This window comes from Salvelinus fontinalis, chromosome 14 (genome assembly GCF_029448725.1).
Source record: "Salvelinus fontinalis isolate EN_2023a chromosome 14, ASM2944872v1, whole genome shotgun sequence".
NCBI lineage: Eukaryota > Metazoa > Chordata > Actinopteri > Salmoniformes > Salmonidae > Salvelinus > Salvelinus fontinalis.
In genome coordinates this window covers 26217497-26244498 of record NC_074678.1, presented here as the reverse complement: position 1 = coordinate 26244498, position 27002 = coordinate 26217497, and the positions used below count along the sequence as shown (strand labels likewise).

The 27002-nt window shown below is 42.8% G+C and overlaps 1 protein-coding gene across 2 annotated transcripts in view; it reads left to right on the top strand.

The window, feature by feature from the left end:
* impact (impact RWD domain protein) overlaps nucleotides 1-27002 on the top strand; it is a 51770-nt gene that overhangs the window by 6737 nt on the left and 18031 nt on the right. For both annotated transcript variants that reach the window (XM_055861095.1, XM_055861096.1), the window contains exon 10: nucleotides 11256-11390. In XM_055861095.1, coding sequence (XP_055717070.1) covers nucleotides 11256-11390 — 135 coding nt within the window. The remainder of the gene's footprint in view (nucleotides 1-11255; nucleotides 11391-27002) is intronic.

Sequence of the window (27002 nt, the reverse complement as noted above, 5' to 3'; positions counted from 1 at the left end):
GTCAAAAAATAAATCATAAGAATCAAGGTTTTGAAGTGTTTGTCCTAAATCTAGGAGATAAGAAAGCTCAGGAAATAAAGTGCATTCGGAAGGTATTCAGACCTTGACTTTTACCATTTTGTTGCATTACAGCCTTATTCTAAAATGGATGATTGTTTTTTCCCCAAATCAATCTACACACAATACCCCATAATGACAATGCAAAAACAGGTTTTTAGAAGTTTAGGCAAATTTATAAAAAATACAAAGCCACTCCTGCATTGTCTTGGCTGTGTGCTTAGGGTCGTTGTCCTGTTGGAAGGTGAACCTTCTCCCCAGTCTGAGGTCCTGAGCGCTCTGGAGCAGGTTTTCATCAAGGATCACTCTGTACTTTACTCCGTTCATCTTTCCCTTGTTCCTGACTAGTTTCCCAGTCTCTGCCTCTGAAAAATATCCCTTAGGAGTGGCTTCCGTCTGGCCAGTCTACCTTAAAGGCCTGCTTGGTGGAGTGCTGCAGAGATGGTTGTACTTCTGGAAGGTTCTCCCATCTCCACAGAGAAATTCTGGAGCTCTGTCAGAGTGAACATCGGATTCTTGGTCACCTCCCTGACCAAGGCCCTTCTCCCGCAATTGCTCAGTTTGGCCGGGCAGCCAGCTCTAGGAAGAGTCTTGCTGGTTCCAAACTTCTTACATTTAAGAATGATGGAGGCCACTGTGTTCTTGGGGACCTTCAATGCTGCAGAATTCTTTTGGTACCTTTCCCCAGATCTCTGCCTCTACACAATCCTGTCTCGGAGCTCTACTGACAATTCCTTCGACCTCATGGCTTGGTTTTTGCTCTGACACGCAGTCAACTGTGGGACCTTTATATAGAGAGGTGTGTGCCTTTTCTAAATCATGTCCAATCAATTGAATTTACCACAGGTGCTCCAATCAAGTTGTAGAAGCATCTCAAGGATGATCAATGGAAACAGGATGCACCTGAGCTTAATTTCGAGTCTCATAGCAAAGGGTCTGAATAATTATGTAAATAAGGTATTTCTGTTTTATTTTTTATAAATTTGCAAAATATTTACTGTTTTTCCTTTGTCATTAAGGGGTTTTGTGTGTAGATTGATGAGGGGAGAAACATTATTTAATTAATTTTAGAATAAGGCTGTAACGTAATAAAATGTGTAAAAAGTTAAGAGGTCTTTCCGAATGCACTATATGTGTGTGTGTGTGTACATATATATATATATATATATACACACACACACACACACAATATCTTTTTTTTAACGTATGGGTTACCTTCAGACAAGTTCCGTGACACTTGTGGGGGTCATAGAGTAAAACAGAGAACACCATCGTGAGTCTCTTCTTTCCATAATAGTTTGTATGTCAAACCATACGGATGCTACAGATGTTTTCGTGAGAAGACCGATTTTCAGGATGTGTCATGGTCTGACAAACACCACTCTAGCTCTGCCGGTGAATCAATCGACTCTAGGGGGTTATTTAATGCTGAGTGGCAAGCAGAGACTAATTTTTACAGTCTTTAAAATAAATGTTTTATTTTTAATATACAGACGTTCGATTTTTTTTAAATTCTGCCTGTCCCTTGGAATTTTCCAAATGGATTAACAATTCCACATTGAACACTGCATGGTGATGAATTACAACCGAGACATCTGTTTGCTGAGTAGGCCTATGCTTAATGATTCTGATGGAACGTGCCTGTTTACGGGGGTTAAAGCCTAGGTTAACCAGTTCTAAATGGCACTAGCAGTTTTCAAAGTAGCTTAAGCGGAAGATAGACGGGAAGCAATTATTCCAAAACTGCAGCTTGTTGTGGAACACATTTTCCTACTTCAGTCAACCAGTCCATTTTGAATTGGTGATAAAACTTTAGTCATTTGGTAAGGAATGTAGCTTGTGTATGTCATCGGTAGAGTTGCCAACTTTCTCATTACCAAATAAGGGACAAAAGGTGGCGTGCACGGTGCCACAGTGGTGTGGGTATGGTGTTGTGTGAATATATGAATATACAGTGTATATTCTTATTCAATTGGAAAGGCAAAACATTTGTATATTCCATTTAGTCTATAGCTTTACTAAAACTGTATCATTATGTAAACTTATGTGAGTAAACCTCAAAATGAATGATTAAAGAAATCACAATTTGGGCCTTTACAGCAACAACAAAAACTTTTAAAAATGGAAAAGAGGAGCATGAGTCACTCACCAAGTCTACTTATTTTTTTTGCTGCTCTTGACTGATTCAAGCAGTCCTTTGTCCTTTTGCATAGCCAGAGAGAAGTCATTATATGACAAATCAGATATTATTCAGATAAGTTCATTTTTGATCTGCTCTGTGCTGCATCTGTTTCTTGAGTCTGACCTTTTAATGGTCATCAGAGAAAATCCTCTCTACAGCCTGGCACACTGGCACACTGAGGACAAATGAGACAATCCTGAACATGTTGATCAAGTTGGCTTTCCCTAGGTTTTGGAAAACTGCCATCCACTTCTCACTGGTGGATTTTGTGGTATCCTGTCTGGCTTTCTGTATTTCCTCCCATCTAGCACAAATCTCTTCAATGACTGTCTCTGTCATTTTGAGGGCAACCACCACCTGCTCCAGGTCAGTGAAGGACAGCTCCTCATAGAGGCCGATCGGTTTCAGTTTCACCATTACATTTTCCGGTGAGAAATCAAACCACTTGTCAATGTATGTAATGACAGTGTCATAGAACTTCACAAAGTCCTGTTGTTGCTTGGACCTTTGATGACAATTGTTTGTCCATCAGCTGCTTGGCCTGGTATCCAAAAAAGCTGTCCTGTTTCTGCTGAAGCATCTTCATTTTGAACCTTTGGACTTCCTCGTAAACATCTGTGATGCAGAGCGTTGTTTCCTCCAGCTTTTTTACGAGTTGGTCATAAACACACCCACGTTGTGGAAAAAGCACAGATACATCTCAGCTACTTCCGTTTTTTCTACATACTCAAAAATACTCTTCAGTGCCACAGGACAGGTCTCCCCAAGGGACCTGAAGTATGAAGTAAGACCTGGCCAGCTTTGCAGGAGACGATCGACAGCTGGATGAAGAGCGAGCCATCGTGTGCAAACATGTCGCAGAATTTCACGCCACTCTATGTTAACAAAGGCGGAAAATGCACGCAGTTCCTCTCTTCGGGAAGCAGATACTGATACGTGGCTGTAGCTCTTTAAAACAAGTGTCTCAATATCCACTGACAGCTGATCGCAAGCGTGCTTGCAGGCATTATGAGCTATGTAATTAGCTTTCAGAATGCAATTGTTGGCACTGCTCAATAACTGGTAAACGGAGTGGTGCTTTCCAATTTTGTCAGTTTCCGCAGTCGATGTCAAGAAGAATGCATCGATATTGCTAGTGTAACAGATGTATAATGTACTCTCCATGCGTTGTTTTCTCAAAATAAATCACTTCGGCCAGTGGTCCCAGTTGAGCATCATTTATTTCTGTTGTTAAATGGGAAACAGAACGTTAGTTGTGCAGGGCTTAACAGTATTGATGGCTGTCGATGGCAAAATCCCTTGCATCACATTTTCCTACTGGGCGAACAAAATACAATACAAAATATAACATGTGTAAATACCTGTTGTTAAATGGGAAACAGCACGCTAGTTGTGCAGGGCTTAACAGTATTGATGGCTGTCGATGGCAAAATCTGTAGCATGAAGACAACCGTGTTAGCAGTGGCTTATGTGACCATGACATCGGTGTATGCTAGCTAACACAATTATTTACAGCAATCATATGCTAAAGCACATCCCAGAAAGCCCCTCAATCCCTAACAGGTACCATATACCCACAGATGTATAAATCAGTAACGTCTAGCAAACTTGTACACATTGTAAAATAGAAAACAGTATTCAGAACGTGACCTTCCCCTTGCATCACATTTTCCTACTGGGAAGACCTGACGTTCGCGATCTCCCCCTATCTGCAAGCGTGGCCAATCACAACACACCTTATTGTCATCAGAGTTGAACTAACTAATTACATTTAACATTACATTACATTTAAGTCATTTAGCAGACGCTCTTATCCAGAGCGACTTACAAATTGGTGCATTCACCTTATGATATCCAGTGGAACAACCACTTTACAATAGTGCATCTAACTCTTTAAGGGGGGGGGGGGGGGGTTAGAAGGATTACTTTATCCTATCCTAGGTATTCCTTAAAGAGGTGGGGTTTCAGGTGTCTCCGGAAGGTGGTGATTGACTCCGCTGACCTGGCGTTGTGAGGGAGTTTGGTCCACCATTGGGGTGCCAGAGCAGCGAACAGTTTTGACTGGGCTGAGCGGGAACTGTACTTCCTCAGAGGTAGGGAGGCAAGCAGGCCAGAGGTGGATGAACGCAGTGCCCTTGTTTGGGTGTAGGGCCTGATCAGAGCCTGAAGGTACGGAGGTGCCGTTCCCCTCACAGCTCCGTAGGCAAGCACCATGGTCTTGTAGCGGATGCGAGCTTCAACTGGAAGCCAGTGGAGAGAGCGGAGGAGCGGGGTGACGTGAGAGAACTTGGGAAAGTTGAACACCAGACGGGCTGCGGCGTTCTGGATGAGTTGTAGGGGTTTAATGGCACAGGCAGGGAGCCCAGCCAACAGCGAGTTGCAGTAATCCAGACGGGAGATGACAAGTGCCTGGATTAGGACCTGCGCCGCTTCCTGCGTGAGGCAGGGTCGTACTCTGCGAATGTTGTAGAGCATGAACCTACAGGAACGGGTCACCGCCTTGATGTTAGTTGAGAACAACAGGGTGTTGTCCAGGATCACGCCAAGGTTCTTAGCACTCTGGGAGGAGGACACAATGGAGTTGTCAACCGTGATGGCGAGATCATGGAACGGGCAGTCCTTCCCCGGGAGGAAGAGCAGCTCCGTCTTGCCGAGGTTCAGCTTGAGGTGGTGATCCGTCATCCACACTGATATGTCTGCCAGACATGCAGAGATGCGATTCACCACCTGGTTATCAGAGGGGGGAAAGGAGAAGATTAATTGTGTGTCGTCTGCATAGCAATGATAGGAGAGACCATGTGAGGATATGACAGAGCCAAGTGACTTGGTGTATAGCGAGAATAGGAGAGGGCCTAGAACAGAGCCCTGGGGGACACCAGTGGTGAGAGCACGTGGTGCGGAGACAGATTCTCGCCACGCCACCTGGTAGGAGCGACCTGTCAGGTAGGACGCAATCCCAGCGTGGGCCGCGCCGGAGATGCCCAGCTCGGAGAGGGTGGAGAGGAGGATCTGATGGTTCACAGTATCAAAGGCAGCCGATAGGTCTAGAAGGATGAGAGCAGAGGAGAGAGAGTTAGCTTTAGCAGTGCGGAGCGCCTCCGTGATACAGAGAAGAGCAGTCTCAGTTGAATGACTAGTCTTGAAACCTGACTGATTTGGATCAAGAAGGTCATTCTGAGAGAGATAGCAGGAGAGCTGGCCAAGGACGGCACGTTCAAGAGTTTTGGAGAGAAAAGAAAGAAGGGATACTGGTCTGTAGTTGTTGACATCGGAGGGATCGAGTGTAGGTTTTTTCAGAAGGGGTGCAACTCTCGCTCTCTTGAAGACGGAAGCGACGTAGCCAGCGGTCAAGGATGAGTTGATGAGCGAGATGAGGTAAGGGAGAAGGTCTCCGGAAATGGTCTGGAGAAGAGAGGAGGGGATAGGGTCAAGCGGGCAGGTTGTTGGGCGGCCGGCCGTCACAAGACGCGAGATTTCATCTGGAGAGAGAGGGGAGAAAGAGGTCAAAGCACAGGGTAGGGCAGTGTGAGCAGAACCAGCGGTGTCGTTTGACTTAGCAAACGAGGATCGGATGTCATCGACCTTCTTTTCAAAATGGTTGACGAAGTCATCAGCAGAGAGGGAGGAGGGGGGAGGAGGGGGAGGAGGATTCAGGAGGGAGGAGAAGGTGGCAAAGAGCTTCCTAGGGTTAGAGGCAGATGCTTGGAATTTAGAGTGGTAGAAATTGGCTTTAGCAGCAGAGACAGAAGAGGAGAATGTAGAGAGGAGGGAGTGAAAGGATGCCAGGTCCGCAGGGAGGCGAGTTTTCCTCCATTTCCGCTCGGCTGCCCGGAGCCCTGTTCTGTGAGCTCGCAATGAGTCGTCGAGCCACGGAGCAGGAGGGGAGGACCGAGCCGGCCTGGAGGATAGGGGACATAGAGAGTCAAAGGATGCAGAAAGGGAGGAGAGGAGGGTTGAGGAGGCAGAATCAGGAGATAGGTTGGAGAAGGTTTGAGCAGAGGGAAGAGATGATAGGATGGAAGAGGAGAGAGTAGCGGGGGAGAGAGAGCGAAGGTTGGGACGGCGCGATACCATCCGAGTAGGGGCAGTGTGGGAAGTGTTGGATGAGAGCGAGAGGGAAAAGGATACAAGGTAGTGATCGGAGACTTGGAGGGGAGTTGCAATGAGATTAGTGGAAGAACAGCATCTAGTAAAGATGAGGTCAAGCGTATTGCCTGCCTTGTGAGTAGGGGGGGGAAGGTGAGAGGGTGAGGTCAAAAGAGGAGAGGAGTGGAAAGAAGGAGGCAGAGAGGAATGAGTCAAAGGTAGACATGGGGAGGTTAAAGTCACCCAGAACTGTGAGAGGTGAGCCATCCTCAGGAAAGGAACTTATCAGGGCGTCAAGCTCATTGATGAACTCTCCAAGGGAACCTGGAGGGCGATAAATGATAAGGATGTTAAGCTTGAAAGGGCTGGTAACTGTGACAGCATGGAATTCAAAGGAGGCGATAGACAGATGGGTCAGGGGAGAAAGAGAGAATGTCCACTTGGGAGAGATGAGGATCCCAGTGCCACCACCCCGCTGACCAGAAGCTCTCGGGGTGTGCGAGAACACGTGGGCAGACGAGGAGAGAGCAGTAGGAGTAGCAGTGTTATCAGTGATAATCCATGTTTCCGTCAGTGCCAAGAAGTCGAGGGACTGGAGGGAAGCATAGGCTGAGATGAACTCTGCCTTGTTGGCCGCAGATTGGCAGTTCCAGAGACCTGGAACTCCACGTGGGTCGTGCGCGCTGGGACCACCAGGTTAGAGTAGCAGCGGCCACGCGGTGTGAAGCGTTTGTATGGTCTGTGCAGAGAGGAGAGAACAGGGATAGACAGACACATAGTTGACAGGCTACAGAAGAGGCTACGCTAATGCAAAGGAGATTGGAATGACAAGTGGACTACACGTCTCGAATGTTCAGAAAGTTAAGCTTACGTTGCAAAAAATCTTATTGACTAAAATGATATAGTACTGCTGGCCTGTGAAATAGGCTAGCTAGCAGTGGCTGCGTTGTTGACTTTGTTTGAAAGTGTAGCTAGCTAGGTAACCTCTAACTGGCTAGGTAACCTCGACAATTACTCTAGACTACACAATTATCTTGGATACAAAGACGGCTATGTAGCCAGCTAAGATCAAACAAATCAAACTGTTGTACTGTAATGAAATGAAATGTTATACTACCTGTGGAGCAAAGCGGAATGCAACTACTCGCTCCAACCCGGAAGTGTGTATCGTAGAGGGAGAGGCAATAGAAGTGTTGTTTCTTGTATTATTGTCTTTTGTGTCTTTAGAGGACTGCTTCACCTTAATGTCCCTTTTCCCCCCTTTCCCTTTTCTTCTGTCCTTATTTTGTCCCACTTTGTCCCTTCTTTGTCCCTTCTTCTCTTCTGCCAACTAGACACTCCTTGTTAGCTAGCTAGCTTCTTCCAGGAATGTCCCTAGCAACTGCCTAGCAACAGGTAAACAACTTAGCTAGCTAAGAAAACGGTATAATTTTATGAAAAAATTGTTACTTTTTCAAAAGCCTTTCTTTGTTTGCTGCTTGTTTGGTCTCCTATTCAGTTTGCAGTTTTCTTTTGATTTTTTTCGATGTACTTTACTCTAAAAAAACATTTAAATTTCAATATTTGTAGGAGCTCATCTTTTTAGCTGCTGCTGCTTAATTTGGAACTCCGGAACTTATAATTATTATTATTACTAATAAGAATGCTTGAACATTAAATACACATTTCTTTAGAGGCAAGTGGAAACATAACCAACCCTGTTACACTAACACCTTTAGCTAGGGGGCCTTCTTGTGCATTTCTGTGGACGCATGCTGAGTTAGGTCATTCTCCCCTCCATGGCCAATTGAGAATTCCCGACGACATACAGTACAGAAAGCTTTTGTTGAGTCACCACTGACGGGCTTAACCCACGTCTGTTTTGCGTCACATTGTTTGTTGTAGCTGCACAGTCTTTTCTTTTTTGCAGGTTTGTCCATATTTCCTTGATATGCCAAACCGACCGAACAACAACAGAAATTACCTTGCAGGAATTGGCGCGTTTACGCTATACTATGATTGGATGAATATACAGGACAAGAGGGGTCCGGTTTGGGACAAACCAATTTAGCGCAATATAAGGGACATCCCGGCTAATACGGGACAGTTGGCAACCCTAGGACTCATCAGTTACATACTTTTTTATAGACATTTATTTGTATAGGCCTACCGGGAGCTTGTGTGCGCAGGGAGTGACCGGAATGCAATTGGGTGAATGAGACACGGAGGGGAAAGGGAATTTACGGAGAAGAACGCTGTGTTGCTTGGCTTGAAGTTGGTTTCGTTTTTGTTGTGACCCGCAAATGCACATGTACAAATAGAACACTAGAGTCAAAGCAAATTAACATTGACTTCAAGAAAAAAAAATACTTGCCCGTTCGGGCAGCCACAAAGCACATTCCACCAAATCGTTTTATTGTATTTATTTATATATTTTTTAATATCTTGTTAAAGATTTATCTTTGACATCCATTCGAGTACTCCTGCCTATCCATAATTCAAGCAAGCATTCATTCCTTTCTCAGTCAATATTAGTGGGTACAGACTGAGGCTCTAGCAATCAAATCGTTTTCATGCATTCGTATTCACCCACAGCATCCACAACACCAGCTTGCAAGAATGCCAAATGTCAGACTATGAGTGCACCGCAGTGAAATGTCTCATTGGATTTCTCTGCTGGAGTCCAGAGTCTTGTTTATATGTTTCTCAGATTAATCTGCCTTTGATGGTAGCCCCTTTTCAAAAACAATAGCAATGTCTGAGTGGGATAAGACATCTTGAGAGGAATTTGTACTGAGCTGAACGGTTCATCCTGAACCCCACAGGACGTTGCTCTATCTATGCTCTGGACAATCTGATTTTGGATTATAGGTTGCATTGAGTCTGTTCAATGGAGACCGATTTATGACCATAGCACATATTCCAATCCAAGTGCCAATGCCGTTTATCAAACTCCAGACGGTGCTAGGTTCAGATGACATGAGCTCTTTGGCCACAAACACCAATGGTGTCGAAAAACGGAAGTATACAGAAAGTACCTCATACCTACTGTAAAATATGGTGGCGGATCTTTGATGCTCTAGGGCTATTTTTCATACCCTGGTCCTTTGGCCCTTGTTAAGGACAATGGCATCGTGAACTTTACCAAGTACCAGGACATTTTAGCCAAGAGGCTGACACTTGGCTGCAAGTGGATCTTCCAGCAAGACAATAACCACAAGCACAAATCAAAATCCACAAAGAAATGGTTAATTAAGCATTATAAACTGGGTGGTTCGATCCCTGAATGCTGATTGGCTGACAGCCGTGGTATATCAGACTGTAGATATCACAGGTATGACAAAATATTTGTATTGCTCTAATTACATTGGTAATCAGTTTATAATAGCAATAAGACACCTTGAGGGCTTAAGGTATATGGCCAATATACCACGGCTAAGGGCTGTATCCAGGCACTCTGTGTTACGTTGTGCGTAAGAACAGCCGTTAGCCGTGGTATATTGGCCATATACCACACCTCATTGTGCCTTATTGCTTAAATAGCATTCAGGGCTTGAACCACCTAATTTATAATTTACATTTTGCAATGGCCATCTCAGTCTTCGGACTTGAACCCCATTGAAAACCTGTGGTTTGAATTGAAGAGGACAGTCCATAACCGCAGACAAAGGATATCAAGGATCTGGAAAGATTCTGTATGGAGGAATGGTCTAAGATCCTTCCCAATATGTTCTCCAACTCATAAAACATTTTAGAAAGGTATTAAAAGGTATTGAAAAACGGGTGTCAATAATTTTGGCCCCTACCTTTTTGAGTAAAAAAATATTACTTGTTAAACAAAATCTCTTTCTTTGAGCAATTTTATTAGTATAAAAAATAAAAAATTATTGAGCATACAATGTTGCTCAGTATTTGAATTATTTTATAGTCTTTTTCACTAATCTTTCTCAAGGGTGCCAAGAATTTTGGACCTGACTGTATGTCATCATTCTTCCATTGTCACTGAATCTGACCTAACAAGTGAAAAGAAGAGCCTTCAGTCTAATGCTCACCCCCACCACTACCACCCAGGTGCTTTGGGTAAGATTCTGATTAATGTTCTACTTGAACCTCTCAACACTGACAGGCAATTTACTTTGAGGGCTGATTCTTAATCTGTTTTTCTCTCATATATTTTCCTCTCAGACCCCTTCTTCGTTTTCTGGTTTTGAATTTAGCATTTACTCATTTTGGCAGTACGAATGTGAAGTGAGGAGCAGAGAATAAGGGGGACGTTTATTATTACAGTAAATAGACAGATGGCATTGGCATGGTCTCCCATAGCCAAATTCTCCCCTGCTGCGTAGAGGGCTGTTGATTGACAGCGGAGGGACTGAGGCAGCTATTCTCCTGGATAAAGGCTTATTCTTTACGATGCATCCTGTGTCAGCTGCAAAGCTGAAACAAGGCTTCCAGGGGGTGTTCACTAGTCATCCCCTGTCACATGTGGTCTTTCAATCGTCTTGCTAATCGTCACATCCTCTTTGATATGACACATGAGGAAGTGCTTGGGTACATGGACCAGTGACCAGAATGTTGCTCATCCAAATCTCCAAGCACACTTGTTGACAAATCATCTGTTAAGGGAAGATGCCAGCTATTAAGTCTGTTATCTATATTTTGCCGTGGGAGCAATCCTTGCACAAAGATTTTCTCTGTATGCTGATGTCTTTATCTTGGGAGAGGAAAACATGTCTGTATGCCTCTCTATTGCTAAACATTGGTTTTATAATCATTCCCCAAACAGCCATTATTTGTGATTCATATCTGTCATGTGATGATGAGATTTTTTGCAGTCCTCTGAGTCTATGCCAAACCGATCATCAACATCCACACATACAGTAGCTACCGCATCTATCATGTGCCACTGTCATTCCCTCTGTGCCAACACCACTCTGTTGTTCTACCTCAGATCCTGGATGTGCGGAATGTGCTGGTGGTTGTGTCTCGCTGGTATGGAGGGATTCTACTGGGTCCAGACCGTTTCAAACATATCAACAACTCTGCCAGAAACATCCTGGTCCAGGAGGGATACACATCCTCTGCGGTGAGACCCTCTCTCCTTATTAGCAATGTGTCCAAGTTTGACATAAGTCCACACTAAAGTATAGAAATTTAGTAACTTTAGTCTGAATGTTGAACAAGACCTTGGATGTAATTCAAAATGTGTGCAAAATTAATCTTACATCTATATTTAAGTTTAAATGTTTGTTTGTAATATCAAGCTTGATGGGGAATTGTTTTTGCGTTCCTCGTTGTTGGAAGCTTTTGACATAAGCAGGCATATACAGTGGGGAGAACAAGTATTTGATGCACTGCCGATTTTGCAGGTTTTCCTACTTACAAAGCATGTAGAGGTCTGTAATTTTTATCATAGGTACACTTCAACTGTGAGAGACGGAATCTAAAACAAAAATCCAGAAAATTACATTGTATGATTTTTAAGTAATTACTTTGCATTTTATTGCATGACATAAGTATTTGATCACCACCAACCAGTAAGAATTCCGGCTCTCACAGACCTGTTAGTTTTTCTTTAAGAAGCCCTCCTGTTCTCCACTCATTACCTGTATTAACTGCACCTGTTTGAACTCGTTACCTGTATAAAGACACCTGTCCACACACTCAATCAAACAGACTCCAACCTCTCCACAATGGCCAAGACCAGAGAGATGTGTAAGGACATCAGGGATACAATTGTAGACCTGCACAAGGCTGGGATGGGCTACAGGACAATAGGCAAGCAGCTTGGTGAGAAGGCAACAACTGTTGGCGCAATTATTAGAAAATGGAAGAAGTTCAAGATGACGGTCAATCACCCTCGGTCTGGGGCTCCATCTCACCTCGTGGGGCATCAATGATCATGAGGAAGGTGAGGGATCAGCCCAGAACTACACGGCAGGACCTGGTCAATGACCTGAAGAGAGCTGGAACCACAGTCTCAAAGAAAACCATTAGTAACACACTACGCCGTCATGGATTAAAATCCTGCAGCGCACGCAAGGTCCCCCTGCTCAAGCCAACGCATGTCCAGGCCCATCTGAAGTTTGCCAATGACCATCTGGATGATCCAGAGGAGGAATGGGAGAAGGTCATGTGGTCTGATGAGACAAAAATAGAGCTTTTTGGTCTAAACTCCACTCACCGTGTTTGGAGGAAGAAGAAGGATGAGTACAACCCCAAGAACACCATCCCAACCATGAAGCATGGAGGTGGAAACATCCTTCTTTGGGGATGCTTTTTCTGCAAAGGGGACAGGACGACTGCACCTTATTGAGGGGAGGATGGATGGGGTCATGTAATGCAAGATCTTGGCCAACAACCTCCTTCCCTCAGTAAGAGCATTGAAGATGGGTCTTGGCTGGGTCTTCCAGCATGACAACGACCCGAAACACACAGCCAGGGCAGCTAATGAGTGGCTTCGTAAGAAGCATCTCAAGGTCCTGGAGTGGTCTAGCCAGTCTCCAGACCTGAACCCAATAGAAAATCTTTGGAGGGAGCTGAAAGTCCGTATTGCCCAGCGACAGCACCGAAACCTGAAGGATCTGGAGAAGGTCTGTATAGAGGAGTGGGACAAAATCCCTGCTGCAGTGTGTGCAAACCTGATCAAGAACTACAGGAAACGTATGATCTCTGTAATTGCAAACAAAGGTTTCTGTACCAAATATTAAGTTCTGCTTTTCTGATGTATCAAATACTTATGGCATGCAATAAAATGCAAATTAATTACTTCAAAATCATACAAGTGTATCAAATACTTGTTCTCCCCACTGTACATAGAATCTAATCTGAAAGTCTAATGGAAACTTTCCCCTCTACTTATCTGAAACAAATGTTATTTATTTATGGAAAGTGGGTCAAGATCAGAGCGGATTCAGTTAAACTGAATGATGTTTAACTGCAAAACACCAGTTTCAACGTCAACACTGAAGAGCCGACTCCGGGATGCAGTTCCTCTGTCCAGTGTCTGTTCTTTTGCCCATCTTAATCTTTTCTTTTTATTGCCTTTTTCTTTGTAACTCTGCCTAAAGGCCAGCATCCCAGAGTTGCCGCTTCACTGTTGATGTTGAGACTGGTGTTTGCGGGTACTATTTAATAAAGCTGGCAGTTGAGGACTTGTGAGGCATCTGTTTCTCAAACTAGACACTCTAATGTACTTGTCCTCTTGCTCAGTAGTGCACCGGGGCCTCCCACTCCTCTTTTTATTCTAGTTAGAGCCAGTTTGCGCTGTTCTGTGAAGGGAGTAGTACACAGCGTTGTACGAGATCTTCAGTTTCTTGGCAATTTCTCACATGAAATAGCCTTCATTTCTCAGAACAAGAATAGACTGATGAGTTTCAGAAAAAAGTACTTTGTTTCTGGCCATTTTGAGACTGTAATCAAACCCACAAATGCTGATGCTCCAGATACTCGACTAGTCTAAAAAAGGCCAGTTTTATTGCTTCTTTAATCAGAACAACAGTTTTTAGCGGTGCTAACAAAATTACAAAAGGGTTTTCTAATGAGCCTTTTAATGAGCCTTTTAAAATGATCAACTTGGATTAGCTAACACAACGTACCATTGGAACACAGGAGTGATGGTTGCTGATAATGGGCATCTGTATGCCTATGTAGATATTCCATAACAAATCTGCCACTTCCAGCTACAATAGTCATTTACAACATTAACAATGTCTACACTGTATTTCTGATCAATTTGATGTTATTTTAATGGAGGAAAAATTTGCTTTTCTTTCAAAAACAAGGAAATGTCCAAGTGACCCCAAACTTTTGAACGTGTGTGTGTGTGTGTGTGTGTGTGTGTGTGTGTGTGTGTACACAACTTCGGAAAGTATTCAGACCCGTTGACTTTTTCCACATTTTGATATGTTCCTAATATTGATTCAATTGTTTTTTCCCCTCAGTAATCTACACACAATACCCCATAATAACAAAGCAAAAACAGGTTTTTAGAAATGTTTGATAATTTATACACTGCTCAAAAAAATAAAGGGAACACTTAAACAACACAATGTAACTCCAAGTCAATCACACTTCTGTGAAATCAAACTGTCCACTTAGGAAGCAACACTGATTGACAATACATTTCACATGCTGTTGTGCAAATGGAATAGACAACAGGTGGAAATTAAAGGCAATTAGCAAGACACCCCCAATAAAGGAGTGATTCTGCAGGTGGTGACCACAGACCACTTCTCAGTTCCTATGCTTCCTGGCTGATGTTTTGGTCACTTTTGAATGCTGGCGGTGCTCTCACTCTAGTGGTAGCATGAGACGGAGTCTACAACCCACACAAGTGGCTCAGGTAGTGCAGCTCATCCAGGATGGCACATCAATGCGAGAAGTGGCAAGAAGGTTTGCTGTGTCTGTCAGCGTAGTGTCCAGAGCATGGAGGCGCTACCAGGAAACAGGCCAGTACATCAGGAGACGCGGAGGAGGCCGTAGGAGGGCAACAACCCAGCAGCAGGACCGCTACCTCCGCCTTTGAGCAGGAGGAGCACTGCCAGAGCCCTGCAAAATGACCTCCAGCAGGCCACAAATGTGCATTGTCCTTCTGGAAGGTTCTCCCATCTCCACAGAGGAACTCTAGAGCTCTGTCAGAGTGACCATCGGGTTCTTGGTCACCTCCCTGACAAAGGCCCTTCTCCCCTGATTTCTTAGTTTGGCTGGGAGTTCAGTTATAGGAAGAGTGTTGGTGGTTCCAAACGTATTATATTTCAGAATGATGGATGCCACTGTGTTCTTGGGGATCTTAAATTCTGCAAAAAATTGTTTGGTACCCTTCCCCAGATATGACAACAATTCTGTCAAAGTGCTCTACGGACAATTCCTTCGACCTCGTTGCTTAGTTTTTGCCTCTTTTATTCAATGTTCTTTTATTGTTTTGCAGGATGAGGCATCCAAAGCTGGAGGGAAGAACAAAAAGTCAAAAAGCAAGAAGACAAAGTAAAGTGATATACTCCGAATGCTAGTCATTGGAATGCACTCTGTAATATTGTTGAACGGTTTACAGAAAGGAACAGACATTTCTGACCTCTATGAGGACTTTAATCTCAAAAAAGTTTTGTTGTGCCTTAAACTGAAAATGGGAATTTCATGGCAACTATATAATGTAAGTGTCGAACATTCAGGATTAAAGGAAAGTAAGCCCATCTCCTCATAACCATAATGAAAACTGATTATGTGAGTCATTTCTATTAATAAAAAAAGGGCTGCATACATGACTAGGAAAATGCATTCATTTGTTGTAAATCTGATTTTCCTTCTCAGAGCATAGCTGTAATTTTCAGGAATGTCTGAAATTATAACCAAAATGTCTTAATTTCCAAAAAGTCTCTTTCTCTCTCTCCCTTCTGTCACGCCTGTATTTAGATGCTTTGATATTTGAGTTCTGTCGTGGTAATTTCCTGTATTACTCAATGATGAGAGCAAACCACACACAAGTCAGAGTTATATTTAAAAGTCCATCTTTAATTATATATGAATTTCACCATAGCCCTTTTTGACTCTCAGATCAATTCAGTGTCTATAAATGAATTCTCTGAGAGTCTCTACAAAGAAATCTTAGTATAATTTATAGCCAAGATACACCCCTCTCAACTTACAAAGAACCTTTTACTTGAAAGAGGAGTATCCCATAGCTAGATAGCATTAGCTATAAATTATCGTTCAGTTTGGTCTCCTAAAATGAGATTTCAAACTCGTGCTTGGTACCAAAACATTACCTCATCCAATGGCATATATCAATTGTCAATTCTAGATACTCCCATCTCAAATACACCCCCTCCTGGACAAGCTCAGAAAAGACAGTGAGCCTCTTAGGTCATATACTAGGTCAAGATAAGGGCAACCTTCCTAGCATCACATGGTTTAACAGATACATTGACATATGAAGACAAGCCTGACCTCTCCCCTCTCTGGGCCCCAAGTGACTAAGCCCTAACTGAGAAGGGAAAATGCAACTGCCAACCCTATAGTCCAAAGGGAACCATTCTAATGACAAGTATCTCACAAGCATATGATGAAAATAACATCTTATCTATCTATGTTACCTAACTAATTCTGATTCAGCCACGACAGTTCCGCTGTGATTGAATCCCCACAACTTCTGTCATCCAAAGTACTGTTGAATCAGTCTGAGAGTTCAATGGACACTTCATCTGGGTTTCACAGACAATAAAATCTAATTTCCAAATTCCCTGTACATCATGCTGAAACAGAGACAGTTTTGCTTTCATAGCCTTGATGTCATTATTACCATGCCAACTACAGTGCCTTCGAAAAGTTTTCAGACCCGTTGACTTTTTCCACATTGTTACGTTACATACAGCCTTATTCTAAAATTGATTAAAAAAATTGTAATCACACAATACCCCATAAAAAAACAAAGCAAAAACAGGTTTGTAGAAATGTTTGCAAATCTATTAAAAACAGAAATACCTTATTTACATAGGTATTCAGACCCTTTTCTATGAGACACACAGCTGTCTATATAAGGTCCCACAGTTGATAGTTCATGTCAGAATAAAAACCAAGCCGTGAAGTCGAAGGAATTGGCCGCCCAGCCAAACTGAGCAATCGAAGGAGAAGGGCCTTGATCAGGGAGGTGACCAAGAACCCTATGGTCACTCTGACAGAGCTCTAGAGTTCCTCTGGAGATGGGAGAACCTTCCAGAAGGACAACCATCTCTGCAAGACTCCACCAATCAGGTGTTTATGGTAGACTGGCCAGATGGAAGCCACTCCTCAGTAAAATGCACATGACAGCCCACTTGAAGTTTGCCAAAAGGCACCTAAAGATTCTCAGAAACAAGATTCTCTGGGCTGATGAAACCAAGATTAAACTCTTTGGTCTGAATGCCAAGCATCGCATCTGGAGGAAACCTGGCACCATCCCTACGGTGAAGGATGATGGTGGCAGCATCATAGTGTGGGGGTGTTTTTCAGTGGCAGGGACTGGGAGACTAGTCAGGATCGAGGCAAAGATGAACGGAGCTAAGTACAGAGAGATCCTTGATGAAAACATGCTCAGTACCTCAGACTTGGGCAAAGGTTCACCTTCCAACAGGACAATGACTCTAAGCACACAGCCAAGACAACGCAGAAGTGGCTTCAGTACAGGTCTCTGAATGTCCTTGAGTGGCCCAGCCAGAGCTTTGACTTGAACCCGATCGAACATCTCTGGAGAGACCTGAAAATAGATTTGCAGTAACGCTCCCCATCCAACCTCACAGAGCTTGAGAGAATCTGCAGAGAAGAACGGGAGAAATTCCCCAAATACAGGTGTGCCAAGCTTGTAGCGTCATACCCAAGAACACTCAAGGCTGTAATTGCTGCCAAAGGTGTTTCAACAAAGTACTTAGTAAAGGGTCTGAAGACTTATGTAAATGCGATTATCAATTAGCAAACATTTCTAAAAAAAAAAGTGTTTTAGCTTTGTCATTATGGGGTATTGTGTGGGGGGAAAAATTATTTAATCCATTTTAAAATAAGGCTGTAACCTAACAAAATGTGGAAAAAGTCAAGGGGTCTGTAGATGTTTAAAAGAGGTGCATCAGCGACTTGTATGTGTGGAGGCCTGGCGATGCTAAACGTGTTTATGTTAATTAACGGTAAAATACCGTGAGACCGGCAGTCTTTTGCATGACAATAACCGGCTGACAAAATGTCATGACCACCACAGCCCTACTTGTGACTGTGACCCATTCTTGCTGCCAAAAAGGTTTTGGATATAGATTGGTTTTAAGCCATCTCTTTCTCACACGTACGCGCACACACACACACACACACACACACACACACACACACACACACACACACACACACACACACACACACACACACACACACACACACACACACACACACACACACACACACACACACACACACACACACACACACACACACACACACACACACACACACACACACACACACCTTTCTCCCTGCTTTTGTCATCCACCATCACACCTGTTGAATATCAATTCAACTTTTCACTGCTGCTTCTATTCTTTAAGATTTTTTCTCATCTCTCCTGTCAATATTGTTGCTCTTCTCTGACTTTTGGTGTGTCAATCAACCCTCGGGCTAAAAGACATTGGGTGGCCTCCATACATTACACATTACATGTAGGCCACCATAGGAGAAGTGTTGAAGGTAGTATGTACATCTAACAGATTTCATAGGTGTAGATTTTCATAGGTGCATAAAAGTTCCTGATCAAAGAACAATATTAATATCAAAACATTTTCAAACACTAAGAAACATGTAATTATCTCAGAGGCTCATTTTTGTACATAATAATAGTTTCTTTCATTTCTCCATCAGGGTTATCACTTAATAACTGTCATTACATTATATTACTATGATACTTAACCTGATCATCTCTTTTGGCTGAATCACTGACAGCGAAATGCACACTAGAGAGCATAATGGCTTTTTGCAAAAACCCAGTGATCCGAAAATGAGGTTCAAATACAGTGTTCCATCCACACACACAACTGTGGTGTGTACTGTGTACATGCTAATGTGTGTCCTGTTTGACTAAGTGCCTTCTAGGAGAACAGAGATTCTTCTTGTGGGTGATGGTGTTTGCCTGAGTGAAGCCTACTTCCAAGGCCTCAGTAGCAAGAACATATTATTCTCAGGGTATAGATCGTTTTCATTTCCTGACTCAAAAGTCACTTATTATAAGAGTAGACCTTTAAATTAACTGACAGTACACATTACTGTCAGTTTTACGATACAAACATGTGTTTGAGTGTATTTCTCACTAATAGGATGTTTGAGTGTATGTCTCCCATAGCACACACACACTTAAACACCCCACCTGGTTGATGGACTGCTGAATCATATAACATGGATGGTCAATTGTAATAGTCAAGTCATATTGACAAAGTTGTTGTGAAGATGCGGAGGGGCATGTTTGTTATAAAAAGGTCTGCATATTTTACACAAATCAACTGTACTAGTTGTTAAGGCTCTGTTCTTGTCCCAATTTTGATTACTGTCTGGTAATATGGTAAAGTGCAGCAAAAAAAGACCTAGCAAAGCTGCAGCTGGCTCAAAACAGAGAAGCACACCTTGGCCTTAACTGCACATACAGAACTAACAACAACAAGCATGCCATTCTTTGGTGGAAACAGTGGACCAAAGTGCAGCGTGGTCAGCGTACATACTTATTTATTTTAAGATGTCGCCAACAAAACAATAAACATCAAAACGAAACCGTGACGCCAACGAAGTGCTCACAGGCAACTATAAATGGACAACTACCCACAAATACAGGTGGGTAAAAGGCTACCTAAGTATGGTTCTCAATCAGAGACAACGATAGACAGCTGCCTCTGATTGAGAACCACACCTAGCCAAACACAAAGAAATACAAATCATAGAAAAAGGAACATAGAATTCCCACCCAAATCACACCCTAACCAAACCAAAATAGAGACATAACAAGCTCTCTACGGTCAGGGAGTGACAGGTTGAGGGTTGACAAGAGAGGAACTGCTTCTCTTCTAGTTTTTATGAGAAGTATTACTGTAAGGAAAAATCCAGATTGTCTGCATAATCAAATAACATTCAGCTCAGACACCCATACATATGCCACCAGGGGTTTCTTCACAATCCCCAAGTCCAAAACAAATTCACTGCAAAGCACAGTATTTTACAGCGCCATGATGCCATGGAACTCCCTTCCATCTCCAATTACTCAGGCAAATAGCAAAATTACCTTTTAAAAACAAATATTAAACAATATTTCATGGATTGACGGGACTGTGAGGGGTTAAACACACGCATACACAGACACACTAACAAACATTTTTTTGTCGTTGTTGTATTGTTTGTACTTTTATTATATATATTTTTTTTTGTATTGTTGGTATATTGTTTTATTTTAAGTTGGTGTGACTGTCCTTGTCTATCAGTGAATCAGTGTTTTGTTCCTTGTCCTGTTTTGTGTTTTTTATGGACACCAGGAAGAATAGCTGCTACTTTGGCAAAAGCTAATAGGGATCTGAGTAAACCAATAAACCAATAGTAGTAACACATTAGATATATTCAATTGGGAAGTGTCAATAGGATGGGAGGTACTTTGCATGAAAATGCTTGATTTGAATTTCATATCCAACATGCCTTTCATATGGTGATTCACAATGATGTAAAAACAATCTCCATAATTGAGGCAGGAAATCAAATCAGTATTTTACTTTTGCATGAAGAAACCTGGAGTAAAAGAATAAAGGGATGGTAATGCATCAGTTATTTTTCATCTCTTTGAAGTGGACCGATGAGGCTCAAACATAAAGGTCTTTAGGAAGGAAGTGTTAGGAGAGCGCATAGAGAGAGTCTATAGTAGTACACAGAGAGACCATAGAAGTACATACAGGACCGGGGAAAGAAATCTGCCTTTTAAACCACAAATCGCAAATTTAGACTCATCAGACCAAAGGACATATTTCCACCGGTCTAATGTCCATTGCTTGTGTTTCTTGGCCCAAGCAAGTCTCTTCTTATTATTGGTGTCCTTGAGTAGTGGTTTCATGGCAGCAATTCAACCATGAAGGCCTGATTCATGCAGTCTCCTCTGAACAGTTGATGCTGAGATTTGTATGCTACTTGAACTCTGTGAAGCATTTATTTGGGCTGCAATTTCTGAGGCTGGTAACTCTAATGAACTTATCCTCTGCAGCAGAGATAACTGAGTCTTCCTTTCCTGTGGCGGTCCTTATGACAGACAGTTTTATCATAGCGCTTGATGGTTTTTGCGACTGCACTTGAAAAAACATTCACAGTTCTTGAAATGTTCCGGATTGACTGACCTTCATGTCTTTAAGTAATGATGGACTGTCGTTTCTCTTTGCTAATTTGAGCTGTTCTTGCCATAATATGGACTTAGTTTTTTACCAAATAGGGCTATCCCCAAATACAGGTATGCCAAGCTTGTAGTGTCATACCCAAGAAGACTCGAGGCTGTAATCGCTGCTAAAGGTGCTTCAACAAAGTCCTGAGTAAAGGGTCTGAATACTTATGTAAATGTTCTATTTAAGGTTTTTTTTATAGATTTGCAAAAATATCTTAACCTGTTTTTGCTTTGTTATTATGAGGTATTGTGTGTAGATTGATGAGGGAGAAAAAACAACTTAATCAATTTTAGAATTGACATTAACAAAATGTGGGAAAAGTAAAGGGGTCTGAATACTTTCCGAATGCACCTTATGTCATAGGCTACAGTAGGATACTAAATAACATTTCCAGTGGCACACTGACTCAACTAATGATGAAGATGAAACCATACGCTACTCATGGTGATGGCTGATGCACTCGTGGCAATAGATCTACTTTGAACAACGGTGCTGCTGTTCGCTACAAATTGGGAGTTGAGGTATTTTTTCCTATTGGTTCTACAGACAGATTAGTGTTCTCTTTTCAGCAGTAGGCATTTTCTTTCTGTACATTTTTCCCTCGATTGTATTTTGAAATCTGCAAAGGCAAACCGACAGCCGAAACCAACCATAGAAATAAAATCCATAAATGGTGGTTCCCATTCAAGTCAGGACTGGCATCCTTTGATAGCGTAACCATGAGTTGAACAGTCAAATTACCAGGGTAAAGCCGTGCGTACACTACACGATTTTGACCCCGACGTTGAGCTTTCCCTGACAAGTTTTTGAGATCAGAGACAAAATCCACATGTCTTTGCCTACTCGGGGCGCACGGCCGTCACCAAAGCTTGTTTAATGTAAGCGGTTCAGAGACGCAATCTGAGTGCTACCGAGCTCATATTTGAGCTGTCCCAGAGGTCCTAATATTATATGTTTGATTTTATCCGCACAAAATCTACAATGCTCTTGTAGTGTGAGATGTGCAACAACATGTTTTGAGAACAGTGATGAGCAATAGCCAATGAGAGCTCACCTGAGAAGAAACCAGTGAGATTATTAGTTGTTTCACATCACCCATAATGTGTTGACTCGAGATGGAGCGATGACTACTACTAGTATGCGTTTGTACATGCCTTTAATCAAAGCCAAAGTGTCAAATCGTTACAGCTCTGCAGTTCACAATGTTATTCAATTCAACATTTTGGCTAGATGTTTCAACTCTATATGGCAAACGTGAATATATGACTGAAAACATCTGAGGCTGCCTTCAGACACAGCTCGTTGTAGCTATGTTAAATTTAATCAGATCATTGTTTTCTTGAGTCAGCATGGTATCGAGAATCCTCAAGACCAAGTGAAGAATCTTGTAGTGTGTGACCCTTGTCTGTACCACATCGTTTAGTGTGCGCACCACTACGTTAGCAAGACAAAAACATAACAGGAAATAGTTTAGCAACGTTAGGATTTTGAAAGTCGTGTAGTGTACACCCGGTTTAAGAGGTTACAAAACTCTTCTATGGATTATATATCTATGGCACACATGCTGTCCAAACGGCAGCCTTCCTGACTGTAGGCATACCGATAACTGGCAAAATAAAGGAAACACTTGAGTAAACAAATGATACAACATTTTATGGAATAAGGTGCATTTTCCTGGCATGGTTTAAGTCCACTTGTAGATTTTATGCTAAGGCGCATTGCAGCTGTTCTGCAACACCCTTTTAAGACCCTTTGTGCAGGTGTTTAAGACCCTTTGTGCTGGTGTTTAAGACCCTTTGTGCTGGTGTTTAAGACCCTTTGTGCTGGTGTTTAAGACCCTTTGTGCTGGTGTTTAAGACCCTTTGTGCTGGTGTTTAAGACTCTTTGTGCTGGTGTTTAAGACTCTTTGTGCTGGTGTTTAAGACCCTTTGTGCTGGTGTTTAAGACCCTTTGTGCTGGTGTTTAAGACTCTTTGTGCTGGTGTTTAAGACCCTTTGTGCTGGTGTTTAAGACTCTTTGTGCTGGTGTTTAAGACTCTTTGTGCTGGTGTTTAAGACCCTTTGTGCTGGTGTTTAAGACCCTTTGTGCTGGTGTTTAAGACTCTTTGTGCTGGTGTTTAAGACCCTTTGTGCTGGTGTTTAAGACCCTTTGTGCTGGTGTTTAAGACTCTTTGTGCTGGTGTTTAAGACTCTTTGTGCTGGTGTTTAAGACCCTTTGTGCTGGTGTTTAAGACCCTTTGTGCTGGTGTTTAAGACTCTTTGTGCTGGTGTTTAAGACCCTTTGTGCTGGTGTTTAAGACCCTTTGTGCTGGTGTTTAAGACCCTTTGTGCTGGTGTTTAAGACCCTTTGTGCTGGTGTTTAAGACCCTTTGTGCTGGTGTTTAAGACTCTTTGTGCTGGTGTTTAAGACCCTTTGTGCTGGTGTTTAAGACTCTTTGTGCTGGTGTTTAAGACTCTTTGTGCTGGTGTTTAAGACCCTTTGTGCTGGTGTTTAAGACCCTTTGTGCTGGTGTTTAAGACTCTTTGTGCTGGTGTTTAAGACCCTTTGTGCTGGTGTTTAAGACCCTTTGTGCTGGTGTTTAAGACCCTTTGTGCTGGTGTTTAAGACCCTTTGTGCTGGTGTTTAAGACCCTTTGTGCTGGTGTTTAAGACTCTTTGTGCTGGTGTTTAAGACTCTTTATGCTGGTGTTTAAGACCCTTTGTGCAGATACCACTATGTGCTTGTCGTAACCACATTTTGTTTTATAAACTATTAATCCCCTGTGGCTAAATTATGCTCTCTGCTGAATTTTGAACATTGAGAGCGGGCTCCTGTGGTTGGATTTAAAATTTAAATAGAAACACGTAACTATGGGCTTGGACCCAGCCCCTGACTAACACAACTGACAAGTCAGATTTATTTATTATGCAGTTTCTTTATTTTAATTGTATTAATCAGTCACCCAATCAACGCAGGGCCCCCCGGTTACCCACATGGACCCCCTACTTGCTCTCCTCCTCCCATCTGATTAGCAGAGTGGCAGCAGCAGGCTGTCTACACACACTGAAAGTGGGCTCCTGAGTCTTCCTGTGGTTGTATATAAGGGAAAGGGGGATACCTAGTCAGTTGTACAACTGAATGCCTTCAACTGAAATGTGTCTTCCACATTTAACCCAACCCCACTGAATCAGCGAGGTGTGGGGGGCTGCCTTAATCGACATCCACGTCTTCGGAGCACAGGGAACAGTGGGTTAACTGCCTTGCTCAGGGGCAGGACGACAGATTTGTACCCTGTCAGCTCGTATATACTGTATGTATGTATGTATGTGTGTGTGTGTGTGTGTGTGTGTGTGTGTGTGTGTGTGTGTGTGTGTGTGTGTGTGCGTGCGTGCGTGCGTGCGTGCGTGCGTGCGTGCGTGCGTGTATACAGTTGAAGTCAGAAGTTTACATACACTTAGATTGAAGTCATTAAAACTCGTTTTTCAATGACTCCACAAATTTCTTGTTAACAAACTATAGTTTTGGCAAGTCGGTTAGGACATCTAATTTGTGCATGACACAAGTAATTTTTCCAACAATTGTTTACAGACAGATTATTTCACTTATAATTCACTGTATCACAATTCCAGTGGGTCAGAGGTTTACATACACTAAGTTGACTGTGCCTTTAAACAGCTTGGAAAATTCCAGAAAATTATGTCATGGCTTTAGAAGCTTCTGTTAGGCTAATTGACATCCTTTAAGTCAATTGGAGGTGCAACTGTGGATGTATTTCAAGGCCTACCTTCAAACTCAGTGCCTCTTTGCTTGGCATCGTGGGAAAATCAAAAAAATCAGCCAAGACCTCAGAAAAAAATTGTGGTTCTCCACAAGTCTGGTTCATCCTTGGGAACAATTTTCAAGCACCTGAAGGTACCACGTTCATCTGTACAAACAATAGTACGCAAGTATAAACACCATGGGACCACGCAGCCGTCACATCGCTCAGGAAGGAGATGCCTTCTCTCTCCTAGAGATTAACATACTTTGGTGTGTAAATCAATCCCAGAACAACAGCAAAAGACCTTGTGAAGATGCTGGAGGAAACGGGTACAAAAGTATATATATCCACAGTAAAATGAGTCCTATATTGACATAACCTGAAACCTGAAACCGCCATAAAAAAGCCAGACTTCGGTTTGCGACTGCACATGTGGACAAAGATCGTACTTTTTAGACAAATCTCCTCTGGTCTGATGAAACAAAAATAGTATATTTTTATATTTGGCCATAATGACCATTGTTATGTTTGGAGGAAAAAGGGGAAGCTTGCAAGCCGAAGAAACACCATCCCAGCCGTGAACCACGGGGGTGGCAGCATCATGTTGTGGGAGTGCTTTGCTGCAGGAGGGACTGGTGCACTTCACAAAATAGATGGCATCATGAGGGAGGAAAATTATGTGGATATATTGAAGCTACATCTCAAGTCATCAGTCAGGAAGTTAAAGCTTGGTCGTAAATGGGTCTTCTAAATGGACAATGACCCCAAGCATACTTCCAAAGTTGTGGCAAAATGGCTTAAGGACAACAAAGTCAAGGTATTGGAGTGGCCATCAAAAAGCCCTGACCTCAATCCTATAGATAATGTGTGGGCAGAACTGAAAAAGTGTGTGCGAGCAAGGAGGCCTACAAACCTGACTCAGTTACACCAGCTCTGTCAGGGGGAAAGAACCACAATTGTGGAAGGCTACCCGAAACGTTTGACCCAAGTTAAACAATTTAAAGGCAATGCTACCAAATACTAATATAGTGTATGTAAACTTCTGACCCACTGGGAATGTGATGAAAGAAACAAAGCTGAAATAAATCATTCTCTCTACTATTATTCTGACATTTCACATTCTTAAAATAAAGTGGTGATCCTAACTGACCTAAAACAGGGAATTTTGACTTGGATTAAATGTCAGGAATTGTGAAAAACTGAGCTTAAATAATGTACTTGGCTAAGGTGTATGTGAACTGCCGAGTATACAGTTGAAGTCGGCAGTTTACATACACCTTAGCCAAATACATTTAAGATCAGTTTTTCACAATTCCTGACATTTAATCCAATTCAAAATTCCATACCAGGCAGTGATGCAACCAGTCAGGATGCTCTTGATGGTGCAGCGGTAAAACCTTTTGAGGATCTGAGGACCCATGCCAAATCTTTTCAGTCTCCTGAGGGTGAATAGGTGTTGTCGTGCACTTTTCACGACTGTCTTGATGTGTTTGGACCATGACAGTTCGTTAGTGATGTGGACACCAAGGAACTTGAATCTCTCAATCTACTCCACTACAGCCCCGTCCATGAGAATGGGGGTGTGCTCGCCGCTCCTTTTCCTGTAGTTCGCAATCATCTCCTTTGTCTTGATCACGTTGAGGGAGAGGTTGTTATCCTGGCACACACTGCCAGGTCTCTGACTTCCTCCCTATAGGCTGTCTCATATTTGTCGGTGATCAGGCCTACCACTGTTGTGTCATTGGGAAACGTAATGATGGTGTTTGAGCCGTGCTTGGCCATGGGTGAACAAGGAGTACAGGAGGGGAACGAGCACGCACCCCTGAGGGAATCGCGTGATGAGGAACAGTGTGGCATATGTGTTATTACCTACCCTTACCACCTGGGGGCGGCCCGATAGGAAGTCCATTGATCCAGTTGCAAAGGGAGGTGTTAAGTCCCATGGTCCTTAGCATAGTTATGAGCTTTGAGGGCTCTATGGTGTTGAATGCTGAACTGTAGTCAATGAATAGCATTCTCACGTAGGTGTTCCTTTTGTCCAGGTAGGAAAGGG